Raw genomic sequence first — 17,631 nt, forward strand, 5'->3', positions numbered from 1 at the left:
GGGACAGGGAAGATGGTTAAAATTGATGGGAAGATGAATGGAGCCAAATACAGGACCATTCTGGAAGAAAACCTGATGGAGTCTGCAAAAGACCTGAGACTGGGACGGAGATTTGTCTTCCAACAAGACAATGATCCAAAACATAAAGCAAAATCTACAATGGAATGGTTCACAAATAAACATATGGTGTTAGAATGGCCAAGTCAAAGTCCAGACCTGAATCCAATCGAGAATCTGTGGAAAGAACTGAAAACTGCTGTTTACAAACGCTCTCCATCCAACCTCACTGAGCTTGAGCTGTTTTCCAAGGAGGAATGGGCAAAAATTTCAGTCTCTCAATGTGCAAAACTGATAGAGACATACCCCAAGCGACTTCTAGCTGTAATCGCAGCAAAAGGTGGTGCTACAAAGTATTAACTGAATAATTTTGCACGCCTAAGTTTGAAATATCCAATAAATTTCGTTCCACTTCATGATTGTGTCTCACTTGTTGTTGATTCTTTACAAAAAATTACAGTCTTATAGCTTTGTTTGAAGCCTAAAATGTGGCAAAGGGTCACAAAGTTCAAGGGGGCCGAAAACTTTCGCAAGGCACTGTATATACATACACACATACATGCACACATATACATACACACACTTTTTTTTGTAATGCATTAAGAATACCCTAATAATGTATTATAAATAGATTTGATGTTCTAACAAGAAATATAGCAACAAAATGTGGTGTGAGTTTGTCCTCACATTGTAGAGATCTTATACAATTGTCTTATACCCGTAGCACTCAAATTAGAAAACCCTTATTATGTTTTCCCGGGAAATTCACTGCAGTACAACCCACGCATGAAATATAATACCAGGTTTTCAAACGTAGATGACAACAAAGCAAAAAAAAAAACAAAAAAAACTGCTGATCTGATCTTAATGCATGTAAGCTGCAATCAGCATCAGCATTTATATTTCAACATTAGATCTATTATATTTAACATGCATTAAGTATTTATATAATTATATGAATTTATATTAATGCTCTGAATTTTTTTTGGCTAAATATTTTAATGTTGAAATGTATATGACTGCATTAAAAAAGTTAATTCAAGTTTAAAATAGAACTGCATGTTATGGTATCCTACTCAGCAAAAGAAGTGAAACATATGAACTCAGTTCTATGTATATTTCCCCCCCCAACATGGAAAAACAGAGTTTTATTAAAATGAAGAACATGTGCAGAGTATTCAGTGTTGTGTCAAAGGTTACGTGGAAAGTAACTGCACGTGTCCTATGCTTGATTTCTTCTCATAAACAGCTGAGTGGCATCTAAAATTATAGACATATATAACATACACTCTTGCTCTATATTTAATTACTGCTTCAGACGCAAGGTGTTTTTCATTTGCTAGGAGATAAACACAAGCAGTATGTTTAACATGGATATGCAGACGGTTGTTGAGGTAATGAACAATTCTGAACGGAGAGGCTTGAATGTGGCTTTTGGTTCTTTATTTGTAGTTCTTTATTTTTAATTGTTTAAGTTATAGTTATAATTACGGTGCAGGATCACAAATCAACCAAAGACCAAATGGGTTTCAGTCAAAGATTAAAAGGTTGTTAACTTCCCTTGAAAGCAATCTTCAATCCTGTCTGGACACAAGATAAAAAGTGGTAGGTGACAGTCTCAGTTATGCATAGTCTTCTACTGTTATCACTCTGGTCTGGTTGTAATTACTCTTGTAAGTAAGTAGTGTGCGAGATCAATCCTAGTGTTCTAGATTAATAGCTTAAAAATATATTTCAGATATTCAAACCTGGATTGCTGGGTGAAGTGGATGTAATATACCACACCGTGGTCTTCACAAGGCAGGCAATAATAAAGGACTTGGTTAAAGCAGTCAACTGGAGAGATGTAAGTCTGGAGCATAAAAACATTGTGAAGTGCCTTTTTATTCGATTTTAAGCCTTTCTTGAAACTTTCTTGACCGTGAGGGTGGCAGAAAGAGAAGAAAGACTTCACAAGTTGCTTGGACACAAGTTACTGTTTGTTGTTTTTTAAATATATATCTTTAATATTTTGCGCATCTGTAATTGAGTGGGATTTCATTTATTAGTTTCTGTGTTTCATCATGTATGTGTCTGTAACGGTTTAATTTGGTTTCTCCTGTTTTGTAGATGGCTTTTGTCCGGCTGATATCTGGGGCACTGTTGTGGGCTGCTTTCTGGGCACGCTGAGGAATTGTGGGTGAGTTTTGGTTCACTTCAGCGATGGTTCTGGTATTCTTCAGGCAAGCAGTGTAAGGGCCATTTGAGGGGACAGGGCCGAGCCGGATTGTGGGCCACAACAACAACCTCAATTCAAGCAGAAAAGGCCCACAACCAATTTCTTATCCGAGTCTGTTTTTTATTGCTTGTGTTATAATAACTCATGTTGCATTTTCCTCTGGAAACATACAAAGGCTGGGCATTGAAACCCAAAAAAATAAGATTATTCAGAAAGTTCTTCTCCTTTTTATCATCACCACTTTATGTCTTGCTTCTGCTCTTCTCTAGCTTTTGTCTAGCTTATCGTCTGATAGAATAAATGAATACATGCATGTGAAGCTGTTTGAAACAATATGTATCGTGAAATAGAGCTATAAAAATAAACTTCCTTTGAAATTGACTGAAGTGCTGAAGGTTTTCATTTCCGCAGCACTTAAACCATTACAAATGAAGCTTCAAATATAAGACTAATCTAACCTCAGAAGCTCCACGCAAGTCAATAGTGTCATTCAGCTAAATGCAGTTCAGTGTTGATTCAGTTCAGCGATATGCAGCTGTACAGAAAGCATCAGTGTCAGCATGTAAAATATAGTCTGATATGTGCTTTGGAGCCTTGCTTGAACAGAAGGAAGCAGTGTGGACACTTGAATAATATCATAAAAGAATTTCTTCAACTCACTTTGAATTGCAAATTTTTATTATCTCTATTTGTAGAACATAAAATGTTGAAAACTGAATCATGAACAGAAAAGTCAAAAACAGCAGTAAGTATGTGACGTGCTGTAAGAGATTGAATTTGCATTTTCATTCAACCCGTCTGGCACTTTTGTAAGGCAAAAGACACAATAAAGCTTTTTGGTTAACTAGAACGCTATAATATTTTAATTATATTTTAAAGTAATTTTCAACAACAAAATCTTTGTCTTTTAAAGGTCACAAAACAATGCAGTTATTTTGAAATATTTCAACTAGGGCTGTAATTTAGTGATATTTTTTTGGAGCAATCTGATATTTTTTCTTGTGTCCTTGTGTAACACCGATGTGGTGGCTGTATTCTTTCAGAGGTGTGTAGAGCTCTCCAAACGTACAATAACATCAATGACAAAATTTCCTGCAGGAATCCACAGAAACAGAAGTGTGAAGGTTCAGCTCCAACACAAATTAAACAAACTCAAAGGTTCACTCAGTGTCGTATAAATTTGTAATGGCTGCTAAACTGTCCTTTTTCAGCCTTATTCACAATTTAAGTGGAAAACTATATTAAACATTCTGGCACAGCTACCAGAGTACAGTAAAAATGCTTTTTAGTTTTTATTCTGTGTGTCTTACCCTTCACCCACAAGCCTGAATAAACATAGGGTAAAGGTGGGTTTAACATCATACAGCCAGCCCTCTTTGGTGCTTTATTTAAGAGAGCAAGCTGTAAGACAGACATCTCTCAGGCTTTACAGAAGAAGAGCTTCTCTCAGACTTAGCACCGCAGTCTACAGTTCAGTCCAAGTAAGTATGTATTCTGTAGTTAAGATTACTTTACCTAAAGTATAATGATAGTAACAAAATAGAAATGGGAACTAGAGTTTGGATTCCTAATATTTCAGTGAAAAGAAAATACTGATATGAAGTACATAGTGTGTATTATGAGAATAATATTTGGATAACTATTGGTACTATGATTAGTTTTCTTCTGCTCAAATCTATGACAGCCTATAGAGGCACTCGTGGTTCAAGTTTGGATTCTCTATGCATAAGGACTAGAAACAAAATTATTACATCTGATTCTGTGGTTCATGCTTGCATATAAAAATTCTGGACCCATGAACATTTTGTTGTTGAATAATCCAAAAGAATTTCGGATTTGCTCCAAAATGTGACTCAATTAATGCAAACGTTGACATGCAGGTATCTCCACTATCTCCAACTATTTAAACTGCTTAGTAGTAGATTTGTATAACTTTCAATGAAAACTAAAAGCTGAGATGAAAAAACGTACTTCAGCCAGTAGTTTACTTTTGCTATGGTTAAATATTAAGCAATATCGTTGATAGATTTTTCAGCTTTGGCACATTGTTTTCCCTATATAGCATTGATGTGTCTAGGAAATAAGAGATTCATGAAAAATGAAAACGTTGGATCAGTTAATGGACACACACACCTAGCAAGACTGTGGGATAGATAAAAAATGTTTTCTTGTATGTCTGTTTCATTTTATGTACTTCTAGTATTTAACCTATTTTTGATAATTAAATTATTTATTAACTGTAGGCAATTCCATGCAATGTAGCCTGCATTCAAACTGAATTTATGTAAAACAGCACAAACAGACAATAGAAATAAATGAACATAACTGAAACAGTTTTCATGACATTAGAATTTTCCGGTGCATGCAGTCTCATGCAGAATAAAGCAAAGTGAATAGAGTGAGCAAGTTTCTTCTCATAAAAATAAACGACTTTGTGCGACTCACAAATGGGTCGCGAACCACCACTGATGCGGACCAAACATGTTGTGTTATTTCAAGGGTGATCCGAGGGCACATGAGTAGTTTTGACTTACTGGTTTTGACTACTGGTCCTTTTTGTTAATAAAATCTGAACAATTTGGCAGAAAAAGCATGAGATTGTAAGCTGTATTGATACATGTCTTTGCTTATGTAGACCTACCATACTGTAGAGTAGGAGAACCCTCGTAGAGTTGGGAGTTAATCAAACATGGCCCCTTAAATGCTGCATCCTGAACATACTCAAAAGGTTTTAGAGAAGCATCACCTTGTGTCCAAAAAATATGAAACATTCAAAAAAAAGTTAAGAAATTTGTTTTGACACGAGATTGAATAGAGTTCTTGGGTCATGCCAAGAACATTGATACAATAAACGGCTGAAGATCCTATCCTCCATTTTGATTTTCCATTATGACTGTTAGTCAGATGATGCCTATTAAAGATTCATCATCACAAATCACATCAAGTTTTATCAATCTATAGAAACATTTAAATAACAGCAATCCATTACCTTTACAGATTAAATGTTTTTGTTTTGTTTTTTTTGTGTGTTGCAGGTTCAGGCACGATGCAAAGCATTATTCCCAAGAGCAAAACCAAAGGTACTGACTTCTGTGGAGTGGACCATTGCTATTATATAATCCGCTCTGATCTCGGCTTCTATATGCAGTCAAGTAATTTCAATAAAGGGTCAGACCTCAACATTTTCAGTCTGCACCCTGCATGCCAAAATGGAGACCATTACCTTGGTCATCAGGATGGCTACTTCTACATCATCAAGGGCAATTCTTACCGCAGAGTCACCGATCTGTCGACAGACAGTAGTGCTGTAGTTTACAGTCTTCATCCCAACTGCCAAGGTGGAGACCACTACCTCTCGGCTTTTGGCAATTTTTACATCATCTTCCAAGGAAAGGGCACTTACCGAAGAACAACTAACATGAATCATGACTGGGATGCTGTAGAATACAAGCTGCATCCCAACTGCAGAGACGGTCTGTATTACTGGGGCTTGCGATTCCACTACTACTTCCTCAAGCCGAGTTCAAAGTGGGGAGTTGAATACTACAAAGGTACCAACTTCAACAAAGACGAGTGCGTCAATGTCTACTCTGTTCATCCTGATGTTCTTAACTTCCTGCCTGGTGGGCTGTCAATTACTAAAGGCCCAGCATTTGGGAGGTGGGAGAATATTAAAACTATAAATAATGACAGCAACACGCCAGTGAAGTGGCAAAATAAAATTAATAAAAAGGTTGGATACAATAAAGAGAAGATGTCCCAGATCACTCACAACTGGAAGATAGCCACGTCAGTCTCGACTGAATCTGGAACCCTTGAAGGGTTAATTGCGAAGTGGCAGTTCTCGTTCTCTGCAGAATATGGAGGTTCACGTGTCAGCACTGAAAAGGAAACCTGGACCGAACTCACTGAAGTGGAAGAACAACTCTCACTCGAGCTGCAGCCAAATCAGAGTTTTTATCTGTGGCAATACAAAATGGGTTTTGGGCAAGAACCTGTGTTGTTCTGTCGTGATTTGAAGATTGACGATGTGCCTAACCCTCCAACTGAAGTCCCTCTGCCACCTGCATAATCATAAGAAATATCAGCCCGGGTTTACTCCGAGGATAACCAAGTGCTTCAGTTAAATACCTGTAGTAGCTTAGATGTGTTAAAGCATTGCTTAAAATGTAGCAGAGATTAGGGTGAATAAAGTGAATAAATATCTATACGTTAATTTTTAATGGTTAATACAATTAAATAATACAACAAAAAAAATAATTTCTTTAGTTGAAGGTTGATTAACAAGTCAGTAAGCACAGCATTTTATATTAATTTGCACATTCTGTACATGTGTGAACATGTAGAAAATTACATTTCATCTAATTTGCATTATGCTTTCAATATATTAAAGCTGCCATAAAGTCTGAGGCTTCATTGAGTCTTTCCCTTTACCAAAGTGTTGTGTATGTCTGACGAATCCACACTTTCACATACCACACAGACTTGTCTATGAAATGTGATTTTTTTTTTTTTGTTTAAGAAATATGCAGAAAACAAAGAATTAATAGAACCTAGAGGTTTGCAACTGAAATATGCATTTTTATGATCCATTACAGACTCCAACCATTCAAATAAACCAGGTTTGAGAGAGTTTGTTTATTAAGCTACATTAGCGATTATCGATCAGCAGGATAAGTGCATATTATAACAATGTAGTAATTGGGAGAAATTATTTGTAGATAATAGGGAAATTTTAACTTTGATATCGATATCATATATACACAAAATATTCATATCCAATTAATCCATTTTTTTTCTCTCTAAGGGTTTTTATATCTAAATGTGTGTTATGGTGTGGTGTGGAAAGGAGCACATGAAGATGTCAGATAAAAATTAATAAATCCACAGTAGGGCAGTTCTAGACTGAGGGGTAACAGCCACACAAGTACATCGATGAGGCTGGACAAATGAGTAGTTTTCAACATTTTATGCTCTGCAAAAAGAAACCCACTTTGAATTGCTAATTTCTTATTTCTATTTGTAAAGTTATTTAAATGATATATAAGTTCAGTTAATTTTAGGTACCATTAAATTGGTTTGGCTTTTAGCAGGGTTCATCGCCATAGTAACTTACGCTCCACAGCTAGCCTCCGGGGCAGGTTATGTTCTGATATTGTATTACAAGATGGCGGCGCATGCACATGCAGCGGCTCCTCTCTCTCCCTGCAAATCGGCGTTTTGTGTCTTTTGTGTTGTGCACCTTTGTGCATTTGTCCGTCTTTTGTTGCATCCATTAATCCCAAGGCTCACATACTTCCGTGAATTCCTGCTCGCCATCGGTAAAACCATAAATGCAGACATTAATACAACGATGATGGAAGAGCTACATGTCTGTAGTCAGCCCGGAGGCCTGTTCGATCATCGACCCCACGCCTGCAACCAGGCCACAATGGAAGCGCCACAGGCGGAACATGAAGCAGAAGAGGGGGAAGCGCTGAGGCATCCGGGCTATGCTAGCGGCTAGCCCTCACCGGCCGGCTATTCCTACACACATACTGGCCAACGTACAGTCACTGGACAATAAACTGGACTACATTCGGCTACTCCGCACAGCTTCCAAGACTGTGTCTTTGTGTTTGTGGAGACATGGCTCAATGACAGCGTCCCGGACTGTGCCATTCAGCTAGCCCGGCTAACGTGCCACCGGGCAGACAGAGCGCTCGTCGAGGGGGGGAAGACTCGCGGCGGGGGACTCTGTGTTTACATCAGTGATGCCTGCTGCCGCAATGCTGTTGTGGTCTGTAAACACTGCTCTCCATTGGTGGAGCTTATGATCATGAAGTGCCCGCCATTCTACCTGCCGAGGGAATTTAGTGCCATATTGTTGGTGGCAGTTTACATCCCTCCTGGCTCCAGCAACAACAGGAGTGAGGCACTGAACGAACTCTATCAGCACATCAGCGAGCAGAACACAGCCCACCCTGATGCCTTTCTCATCCTGGCTGGGGATTTCAACCACGCAAACCCCAAGAGCGTGCTTACACAACTCCATGGTCACATCAACTTTCCCACAAGAGGTACCAACACTTTAGACAATGTTTACACTGCTTGTAGGGGAGCCTACAAAGCCCTCTCCCTTCCCCACCTCGGAGCCTCAGACCACACCACTGTTGTGCTAATGCCAGCATACAGGCCACTGATTAAAGTGGCCAAACCAGCTACAAAGCAGGTACGTGTGTGGCCTGAGGGATCTACAGAGGCACTCCAGGACTGCTTCTCCACCACAGACTGGAGTGTCTCCAAGCAAGCAGCCACCTACAACAACATCACTGACCTCCAGGAGTACACGGAGACCGTCACGTCCTACATGAGGAAGTGCATGGATGATGTCACTGTCACCAGAACCATCACCATACGGGCCAATCAGAAACCTTGGCTAACAGGAGGCTCCTGAGGGCCAGGAACACTGCCTTCAGAGCTGGGGACGAGGTGGGCCTAAGGACTGCCAGGGCCAACCTGTCTCGGGGCATCAGACTGGCCAAGAGACAGTACTCCAGGAGGATTGCAGACTGTTTCAGTGACAGCAGAGACAGCAGGAACCTGTGGCGAGGAATCCAAACCATCACGGACTACAAGCCCTCTCCACGAACCTGTGATAGCTCCATCTCTCTGCTGAACCATCTGAATAACTTCTTCGCCCGCTTTGAGGCAGACAACAACACTCCAGAACCTGCAAATTAGAAGTATATCTGAACCAGCAACATGTATGTTAGACCCTATTCCATCTAAACTATTAAAAGATTTGCTTCCAGAAGTCATAGATCCTATTTTGAACATTATTAATTCATCATTGTCATTAGGATATGTTCCCAAAACCTTCAAACTGGCAGTAGTTAAGCCTCTTATTAAGAAACCACATCTTGATCCCAAAGACTTAGTAAATTACAGACCAATCTCTAATCTCCCTTTTCTGTCAAAGATACTAGAAAAGGTAGTATCCTCACAACTGTATTCCTTTTTAGAAAAAAATGGTGTCTGTGAGGACTTCCAATCAGGTTTTGAGACTGCTCTCATTAGAGTTACTATTGACCTGCTTTTATCATCGGATCGCGGATTTATGCACCAGCACAGTGCTTTGATGCAACCTGCGTTGTTAAAAGCTCTATAAAAATAAAAATGATTGATTGATTGATTATAATCATACTTTCCAACAATTTTACAATGCAGTAAAATGTATACTGATTTCTAAATATGTTTATATCCATTATTTTTTGTCATCCATTTCTGCCTCTTCTTAGATTGAGCAAGACTTTGTTCTGATGTTTGGAGGAGGAGTGTCAGGCAAGCTACTGGAAAAGTGGACCACTGTATTCAACAAAAAAGTGATTCAGCAGTGCAAAAAGCTTCCAAGCACCAGTGATTTGGAAGAACTACTGCTCGCAGCTGAATCACCTACTGGTATCTCAGAAGAGGGTGTTAGTTTTTGTAAGGTAAAATTTTGCTAACATAACGTGCGTTTAAACAGGTTGAGACGGCACCCTCTTTAATACTTCTGTTGCATTTGATCCCACCCTCTGCCCAAGGCCGAAAAAGACCAGGAAAGGTCTCTGCCTCTCTTCAAGAAGGTTTGTTTTGTTCTGTTCTGTTTTATATTTAACAAACTGGTGATAGATCTCTTATTTGCTTGGATTTCTTAGAGTGGAACAAACATTGAGGAGAATCTCAGCTATTGCTCAGCCCTACTTCCTAGCCAAAGAATTCAGTTCACCAGCCATTCCATGCAAGTCAACCTCTTCTCTTGGTGCCTTTGACGAACTGTTTAAAAGGCACACTTTGTTTTTGGCACCTCTTCAACATGCTACACAACATGTACATTTTCATTCAAACTACTGTGCTTAACATAGATGTTGGCAAGGTGAAAGAGAGTCCTTGTGTTGCGGAGCTAGGTTGCTTAGCTAGGTGCCTTTAGTTTCTCCACCCTCATTAAGTTTTTTGTAGTTAAATGGTTGAAACTTGCTTCTTAGGCACTTCAGATTAGTTCATGGTTTTGTTCCTGGAAAGAATCTGACTTAAATGTGTAGTTCTGTATTTGGTACTTTTTTCAGGTTTTAGAAAACATGTGAATACAAAACATACTAAGCAAAGTGATCAGAGTTTTGACACCATTTACAACCCTGAGACTGCTGAGGCAGAAGGACAAAGTACTCAAACATTTGATCAGATTGTTATTTTTGGAGAGGTGGCCACAACATCAGTATTGTGTGCGTCTGCTGTTGCACAATTAAAAGTTGCTAGGTTAAGTCAGTCTGCTATAAATGGTTTTGTTTCACTTATGGAGGAAATAGTTCACAGTCAAGCCCAGGATGCAGCTTTGCTTTGTTTGTCTACAAATGACATTGCTACTAAAAAGGAAACTAGAAAGTTCAATTCAGCGTTTGGAAAATTCATTTACTTCGTTCAATTCAGAAGCCAAAAGGAAAAAAAAAAACTTTACAGAGAAATGGGCCACTGTTGAACCAACGCTAGTGCTTGCAGGAGAAATAAAACTACTAGTACATTTGATCAAGTTGTTGTAACAGATAAATTTGCCTATATTCCCATTTTAGAAACACTGAAGTCAATTTTTTAAAAAAAATCCACATCTTACTGAATTCTTTAAACCCAGGGAAGGTGTTTATGTTGACTTAAGTGATGCGGCACTTTTTAAAAGTAACTTTTAGTTTGCACAGAAAAAAATATCTTACAAATTTATTTTACAATGATTTTGAGACCGCCAAACCTTTGCGTTTTAAAAAAAGGTATACACAAATTGGGTGAAAAGTAGTGAACGTTAACAAGCTGTTATTTCAAACCATTTGATCTTCAGATGAAATATGGCACAACAGATTCTGTACTGTATAAAGTGCCCTATTGTCATTTTATGCAGAAGTGATGTTTTTTCAAATGTCATGTATGTGTTGAAGCCTGACAGTGTTTTATTCAAATGTTAATGAAGCTGTTTTCTGCTCTATGTATTTTTTAAAAAAAAGAAAAACAATATAAGAGTTGACTTTGCACTTTAACTACAGTGCCAATATTTCACGTTCTGCTTTATTTTAACCTATTGCAATACCAAAATGTATAAACTACTTAATAGGATAGGATTATTTTCCTTACACACACACACACACACACACACACACAACTCTGCAAAAGTGAAATATTAACATTAATTGGTGTTAATTTTCTCTTAGTGTTAAATTATATTAACACCATTTAGGAGTCAACTTCTTCTAGTGTTAAATTGTAGTATAATTTTACTCTGAAAATTGAACACTTCTAAGAGAGTCATTTTATCACCAAATCTAAGTGGGACCAAATACACTCGAGTCTAGTGTTGAACTTAACTCTTAAAGAGTTGTTTTAACACTGCAAAATTTACTGTGCATATGAATTTGATTAAACTTTTTCTTTCTTTGTTCCCGTATCTGGATGTTCTGCAATAAAAATGTAAATCAGTTTCTTTCATTGCCTTTTTTTTACACATTTTCTCTCTCTTTCTCTTTGTATTAAATTTTTAATGTATTGCACAAAGAGAGAGAGAGAGAGAGAGAGAGAGAGAGAGAGAGAGAGAGAGAATGTCTTTCATCATTGCCATTTCCCCCCCTCAATGACAAACATACCTAGGAAGGCTTTTTAAAAAAAAAAAAAAAAAAAAAAAAAAAGTAACCCTTGATATTTTTTTATAAATTAAAAAACAATGCATTACTTCACTAGTTACTTGAAAAATATTACGTAACTTGCGTTACATGTAATGTGTTACCCCCAACACTGTAGATGACATTTTGAACCAATCTGGGCTTGGGGGTGGGACTAAGCATCAGCAACTGTGTTACGAATCAATGCTGTTAAAATGTTATGAAGTATTCACTTTTACTACGAAGCATACAAATGTCCAAGATGCACAAGTTATATCTCTGAAAAGCCGAGAATCATACAGATTGTATTAGTGGTTCAAAATGTATTGAACGTTTTAATAACCGGAGTGTGTGTGTTTTGAGCATTTATGGACATATTATATAGATTCTTTAATGTCTGTAAATGAAGAAATTAAAATGCGGTAAATGAGTAATGGATTTAAAAGACATTGTCACATCACCATGCACAAGTAAGAATTTTAAAGTTTCATCCAGTCTATGCATTTTACCTTATTTTTTTTTTTTTTTTTAATAAAAGTTGAGTGCCCAGATAGCACACATGCATCTGCAAGATCTCTATAAGATGTTTGTAGACAGCACATGCTTTCAAGATGAGGAGATTTTTAATAAAGACAACTTTCAGATGTCAGTTTTTCATTAGACCATATCTTAAAAAGACATCTAATATAGATGTCCACTTGACATCTCTTGTGTGACAGAATGCATATGTTAAAAGTTTGAGATATATTTTTGATTACGTGCTGCTGTTAGCAAAATAGCATTTTTAATATCCATTAAGGCCTTCCGATTAGCAATGTGGTAATCATTCATTCTTATATCAACATTTACCTCTTATTTGACTAAAAAACACACAGAAAATACAGGAGGCCTAATTGTCTCCATTAAAGCAACCTCTGAAGCCAGCTGTTCCAAGATTTAGGTGTGACATGCCTCCAGGCGTCTTTGAGAATTTCATAATTTTGAACACCTGCCAAGAACTATAAAATTGTCTCCTGGTTTTTGTTTAGCCCTTTTGTTATACCTCTTGGTTTCTCTTTATATTCGGTTGCTTCTTTATCTTTTTATTGTAAAATGTATTATGTTGAGACAGTGTAAAACGATCTAGAACAGAACGAAGTAGGACAAGACTAATAGTCACTATGTAGCTGTAAAACACACTACATTTTTTTAGCAGTCCTGTAAGATCACTATGACGCGACCTGCGTGTAGACTATATGATGAAATGAATGACTCACACTACGACGCACGTTACTGTACAAAAATAAAACATCATTAGCATGCACTTGTTCTAAACAAAAAGAGCAGAGATGAATCACACATCAACAGTTATATTTTGCTTTCTGTATTTTGAGAAAATGTGGAAGCTGTGAAAGAGGAAGGACTAAGCGTGAGGTAAGCAGTTGGGAAAAACAACAACAACACAATTCTGGAGAGGTATCTTACATTAGCAGATCTATTTCCCCATAACAGGTCAAGTACCTACAAAATGCAGTTGGTGTTTCTTTGCAGGGAACAATACTAAGTGCTTACTCAACAACCTTAAAGGGAACCCTGGGTATTAAGACTTATGGCTTAATATAATGTAAATGAATGCCCCTTACTGGAATCCCATTAATGGTTTATGTTATTAAAAATAAATTCACACGTGGGGGGCGCCATTATTCCGATGACGTAAAATGGTTGCACTTTGTGAGCTACACAACTTTTTTCCCCACAAGAAGTGTAAATGCTCTGGATATCGAGGGAAATCCACAATGAGAAACTACTCCAGCGGCGTAATAATAAGTGTGGGTATGTTTGTATTCTAACGGGATGGCATAGCATTTCTTGTCTCAGCCGTTTGAGAGCTAAAATGCAGAAGAGGACAAAGAAATTTGTCTTTTGGAAGTTTTAGTCGTCTACAGGCATTTACCTATTATTTTGTCCAACACGCTAGGAAAATGACTAGGAAAGTCACAGATATTTCCATAGAAATAGTGCTTTGAGTATATAGTGCCATATACGCTTTGAGATAAAGATACTTGCAATTGTAAAATTGCTTTGCTAGAATGAGTAAGCAACATGTGTGAAAGACTGCTTTGAAACCCAACCATAAAGGTTGAGTAGTGGATACTCAGAGGTGAAGACAGCAGGTTTCAACACCAGCAAGAGATGAATCAGATGAAGACCATGAAGAAGAAACAAAAGAGTGTGAAACGCAGACAGCAATGTGAGTGACAAAGGAAAGACCAATGCCTTATTAAGTATGAGCTACAGAGACTGATTCACCTACAACAGAAAGACTGGGTTATGCAAGACATTGAGGAAGTGATGACTAATATGATGATGTCATTCAAATGTAGTATAAAAAGGTCTGAAAAGTAAACTACTCTTCAGATGCTGTCTGCATTATGTGTGAAGGACACCTAACAGCTTCTCTAGTATTACTACTTAAAATAATCGGCTAAGTTACAGGTTTTACAATCAAACTTTATTTTTGCCTGTAGTGCTTTGTATTGTAACCAAAAAAATAAGAGTTTATTAAAAGTAAACTCTCACGAGAGCCAATTGTAACTAAAAACTGAGCTTCAAACAAGGGAGTCTTCTACATCATTCCTGAAGAACTTCAACCTGCGGGCAAGTGAGTGCTTCATGGTTTAGATTAGATGCGACTATCCTTACTCTACCTGTTAAAGGGTAGAAAAAAGATGTTTTCTAGTTGTTTCTAGTGTGTCTTTATCTTACACCTTTTTTCAACCGTAATTATAGTTTAACACTCATTACAAATCATTTATATGGCACTGATTGAGTGAAACTTTGAGTTTAATTCAGGTTGGAGCTGAACTCGTTTAGTCAGAGTTGGATCATCATCATCTGCTTCTGTGTATTCCTACAAGAAAGACCTGTTTAACTGATTTATCAATGTTATTGTGTTCTACTCACACTCGTCTCACTTTTTTTCAGCATACAACTGATGCTCAATAAACACAACTCACTACAGCTTCTCCAGTCTTGCTCCTTACAAGACAGTAAGACCTCCCTCAAATGAGACATTTTAAAGTTGCTTTCTAAATGGACTAAACGTTTATTCACTTTTTTGTGTCTTAATTGTGTTCTCCATCAGATCAACAGCAGTTGGAGTGTGTTTTTATGAGTTGATGGCTGTAGAAAAACATGACGCTGAAAGCTTTCCTTTGACTGATGAAACATGATGAAACATAAACCCACTGGACAGGTTCTAACATAATTGTAAGTTTCAGTATTTATTGCTTGTTTATTGAACTATTTCTTTAAATCATACTAGTTTGACTTTTTAAAAGTTCGGATAATTTGTGTTTTGCAGCATGTCTAAGATTCGTAAGAAAAATGCGGTTCTATTTTTTGCTGATCAGTGTAAATATGTGAATGAATCTTTATCATATAAAAGGAAAAACATTTTGACTAAACCTCTACATTCATATGAATTAGTTGAATCATTTTGTTCTGAAGCATCAAACTTGCATTTACTGTTAGTGGAGGAACAGAACTCTCTCAGAATTCATCAAAAATATCTTTATTTGTGGTTCAGAAGATGAACAATTTTTCCAAGTTTGAAACAACATGAAGGTGAATAATTGATGACACAATGTTCACTTCTGGGTGAACCATCCCTGTAATATCACATACCTGCCATTTAAATGACAACTACACAACAATTAGACAAAAGAAACACGTTAGGCCATCTGTTTTTACTAATAATACAATTTTGCATTGATAAACTAAAGCATTTCTTACATATTAACACTAATGACCGGTTTGTTATTCAGTGCTTTCTCAGGAACTTCTGAAACGATGGCTCAACTTAACATCAGCATCAATGACTCGGCTGCATCCGATGATGATTTACTCTTTAGGAATTTAATGGAACTCCAAAGTACTCATTTTATGGAAGGTTATCCAGAACTTATATATATCCGTGTCCTTTCAGTCATTGAGATCCTAGTCATGATCTTAACTCTGATCGCCTTGTGTTTCATCATCAAATCCAGGCCTGCTGCTGCAGTTTTTGTTAGTAATTTAATACTTTCAGATCTCGTACAGGTCATTAGTATATTAATAGCAGCAACAATCTCATGGCATGAGAGACTGGTTCCGGCATATAACTATTCTTTGATGGTGGGTCTGTATTTTATGGCATGTGTTGCTTTTGAACGATATCTTCTGATTTGTCATCCTATCTGGTACAAATCTCACCAATCACTCAAACTCTCTTGTTTTATTTCTGTGATCATCTGGTTTGTGCCTCTAACCTGTGCAGGAATATACCCTTATATTTATTTGAGACCTCTGCCAATGTTTATAGCCTGTTTAATTCCTTATCCCATAATCATTCTCTGTTTTGCTGGCGCTTGTCGAGGTCTTTCTCACGCAATATCATTGACTGCTCAGAAACGCAAATCAATTTTGGGCATTTTGTTCCTGGTGCTGTTGACTTACACATTTCTTGTTCTTCCTTATGTGCTTATGGTATTTATTGAGAGGTTTTCTCACTATTGCAGAATTCTAACAAAATTGTACTGCTATGCACGAATGATTGCGTGTCTGAATCCACTTGCTGACTGTTTTCTGTACATGTTCATAAGGCCTGATGTTGGTAATTTGTTGAAGTCTGTTTGCTGCTGTCGTAGACAGAGTTGGAAACGAAACCAGGACGAACGCTCTTTAGTGAATCCACAAAACAGCTGCTCTTCTGTAGTGTGCTGTATTTCAGCTCAAAAGCCTTCATCTCATTTACTGAACACCGGCAGCTCAGTTTAACCTGCTGCTAAATGAGCTGAAAAACACAGCGTTATTTTTAATTTGTAATCAGTGTCAATTTTTATTTTATTTCACATTTATACTTGTTAGCTGATATTTTAGTGAGGGATTTTTGACAGAAAATGATGAAAACTTCCTCCAATCCCTTACCATCTTCTGCCATTATCAAGAGTATTGTGTAAGCATATAAATAACTTTGATTGTATTTCATTATCTGTCTATCAACCAAAAATTCAGCTCTGTTACACATTTACACAACTACTTTGTTGAAAAATTACCAGGCAATGCTTTATTTTGTTCAGTCTGTGGCGTGAAAAGGTCACAATAGCAATAAAAGAATATACTCCCTTAAATGAACTATAGTGTCCTGTCCCCACTACATAAAAAATAATTATATGGTGTCTGAATAATTTTTGGTTTAACTTTGAATTAAGTAATTTAAACAATAACTAATCAGTCAAGAGCTTTCAGTCAAAAGTTTTCTTGGATTAACATGAAATCACATCAAAGATAAAGCAAAACTCATATGGTGTATTACAAGCTGTTTGTTAATAGTTAAGATCACTGAAGATATAAAGACTAAAATCAAGGCGTGTGTCTTTGGAAGACCAAATAAAGTGTCTTTACTTTCGCCTAAAGTAGATTTATTTAGAAATGATCAAGATTACTTAAAACAGAACAGGTAGGTGCTTAAGTATTTACTATTGATTGTTCAAATGCCCACTATTGAACAAATGCATACACGTTTAAAATAAAAAAAATACAAATAAAATAAGATATTTAAAAGAAAAGAGAATGTTATCACACTTAATATTAAAGGGTTACTCCACCCCAGGGACGTCCAAACTCTGTCCTGAAGGGTCAGTGTCCTGCAGAGTTTAGCTCCAACCCTAATTAAAC

At 37.1% G+C, this 17,631-nt stretch overlaps 3 protein-coding genes across 3 annotated transcripts; all 3 read left to right on the top strand.

Moving 5' to 3' along the window:
* Positions 1-3,677: 3,677 nt before the first annotated feature.
* LOC122331720 lies at positions 3,678-7,456 on the top strand. Its single transcript, XM_043229229.1, has 2 exons — positions 3,678-3,760; positions 5,311-7,456. The coding sequence occupies exon 2, from the start codon at positions 5,322-5,324 to the stop codon at positions 6,345-6,347; it is 1,026 nt and encodes a 341-aa protein (XP_043085164.1). The 5' UTR covers positions 3,678-3,760; positions 5,311-5,321; the 3' UTR covers positions 6,348-7,456.
* Positions 7,457-7,722: 266 nt separating this feature from the next.
* Positions 7,723-11,715, top strand: LOC122331733. The gene is made up of 2 exons (XM_043229243.1): positions 7,723-9,021; positions 9,556-11,715. Exon 1 carries the CDS (start codon positions 8,088-8,090, stop codon positions 8,709-8,711), a length of 624 nt encoding a protein of 207 aa, XP_043085178.1. The 5' UTR covers positions 7,723-8,087; the 3' UTR covers positions 8,712-9,021; positions 9,556-11,715.
* Positions 11,716-14,345: 2,630 nt separating this feature from the next.
* LOC122331725 (type-1 angiotensin II receptor-like) lies at positions 14,346-16,822 on the top strand. The gene is made up of 4 exons (XM_043229236.1): positions 14,346-14,575; positions 14,899-14,963; positions 15,059-15,183; positions 15,741-16,822. Exon 4 carries the CDS (start codon positions 15,766-15,768, stop codon positions 16,729-16,731), a length of 966 nt encoding a protein of 321 aa, XP_043085171.1. The 5' UTR covers positions 14,346-14,575; positions 14,899-14,963; positions 15,059-15,183; positions 15,741-15,765; the 3' UTR covers positions 16,732-16,822.
* The last annotated feature ends 809 nt before the right edge of the window (positions 16,823-17,631 follow it).

The sequence above is a fragment of the Puntigrus tetrazona genome, unplaced genomic scaffold (genome assembly GCF_018831695.1).
Source record: "Puntigrus tetrazona isolate hp1 unplaced genomic scaffold, ASM1883169v1 S000000001, whole genome shotgun sequence".
In the NCBI taxonomy this organism is placed as follows: domain Eukaryota; kingdom Metazoa; phylum Chordata; class Actinopteri; order Cypriniformes; family Cyprinidae; genus Puntigrus; species Puntigrus tetrazona.

What these genes read in the sequence shown, in the direction of transcription:
- LOC122331725 (XM_043229236.1), top strand. Translation starts at nt 15,766, where the DNA reads ATGGCTCAACTTAACATCAGCATCAATGACTCGGCTGCATCCGATGAT.
- LOC122331733 (XM_043229243.1), top strand. Translation starts at nt 8,088, where the DNA reads ATGATCATGAAGTGCCCGCCATTCTACCTGCCGAGGGAATTTAGTGCC.
- LOC122331720 (XM_043229229.1), top strand. Translation starts at nt 5,322, where the DNA reads ATGCAAAGCATTATTCCCAAGAGCAAAACCAAAGGTACTGACTTCTGT.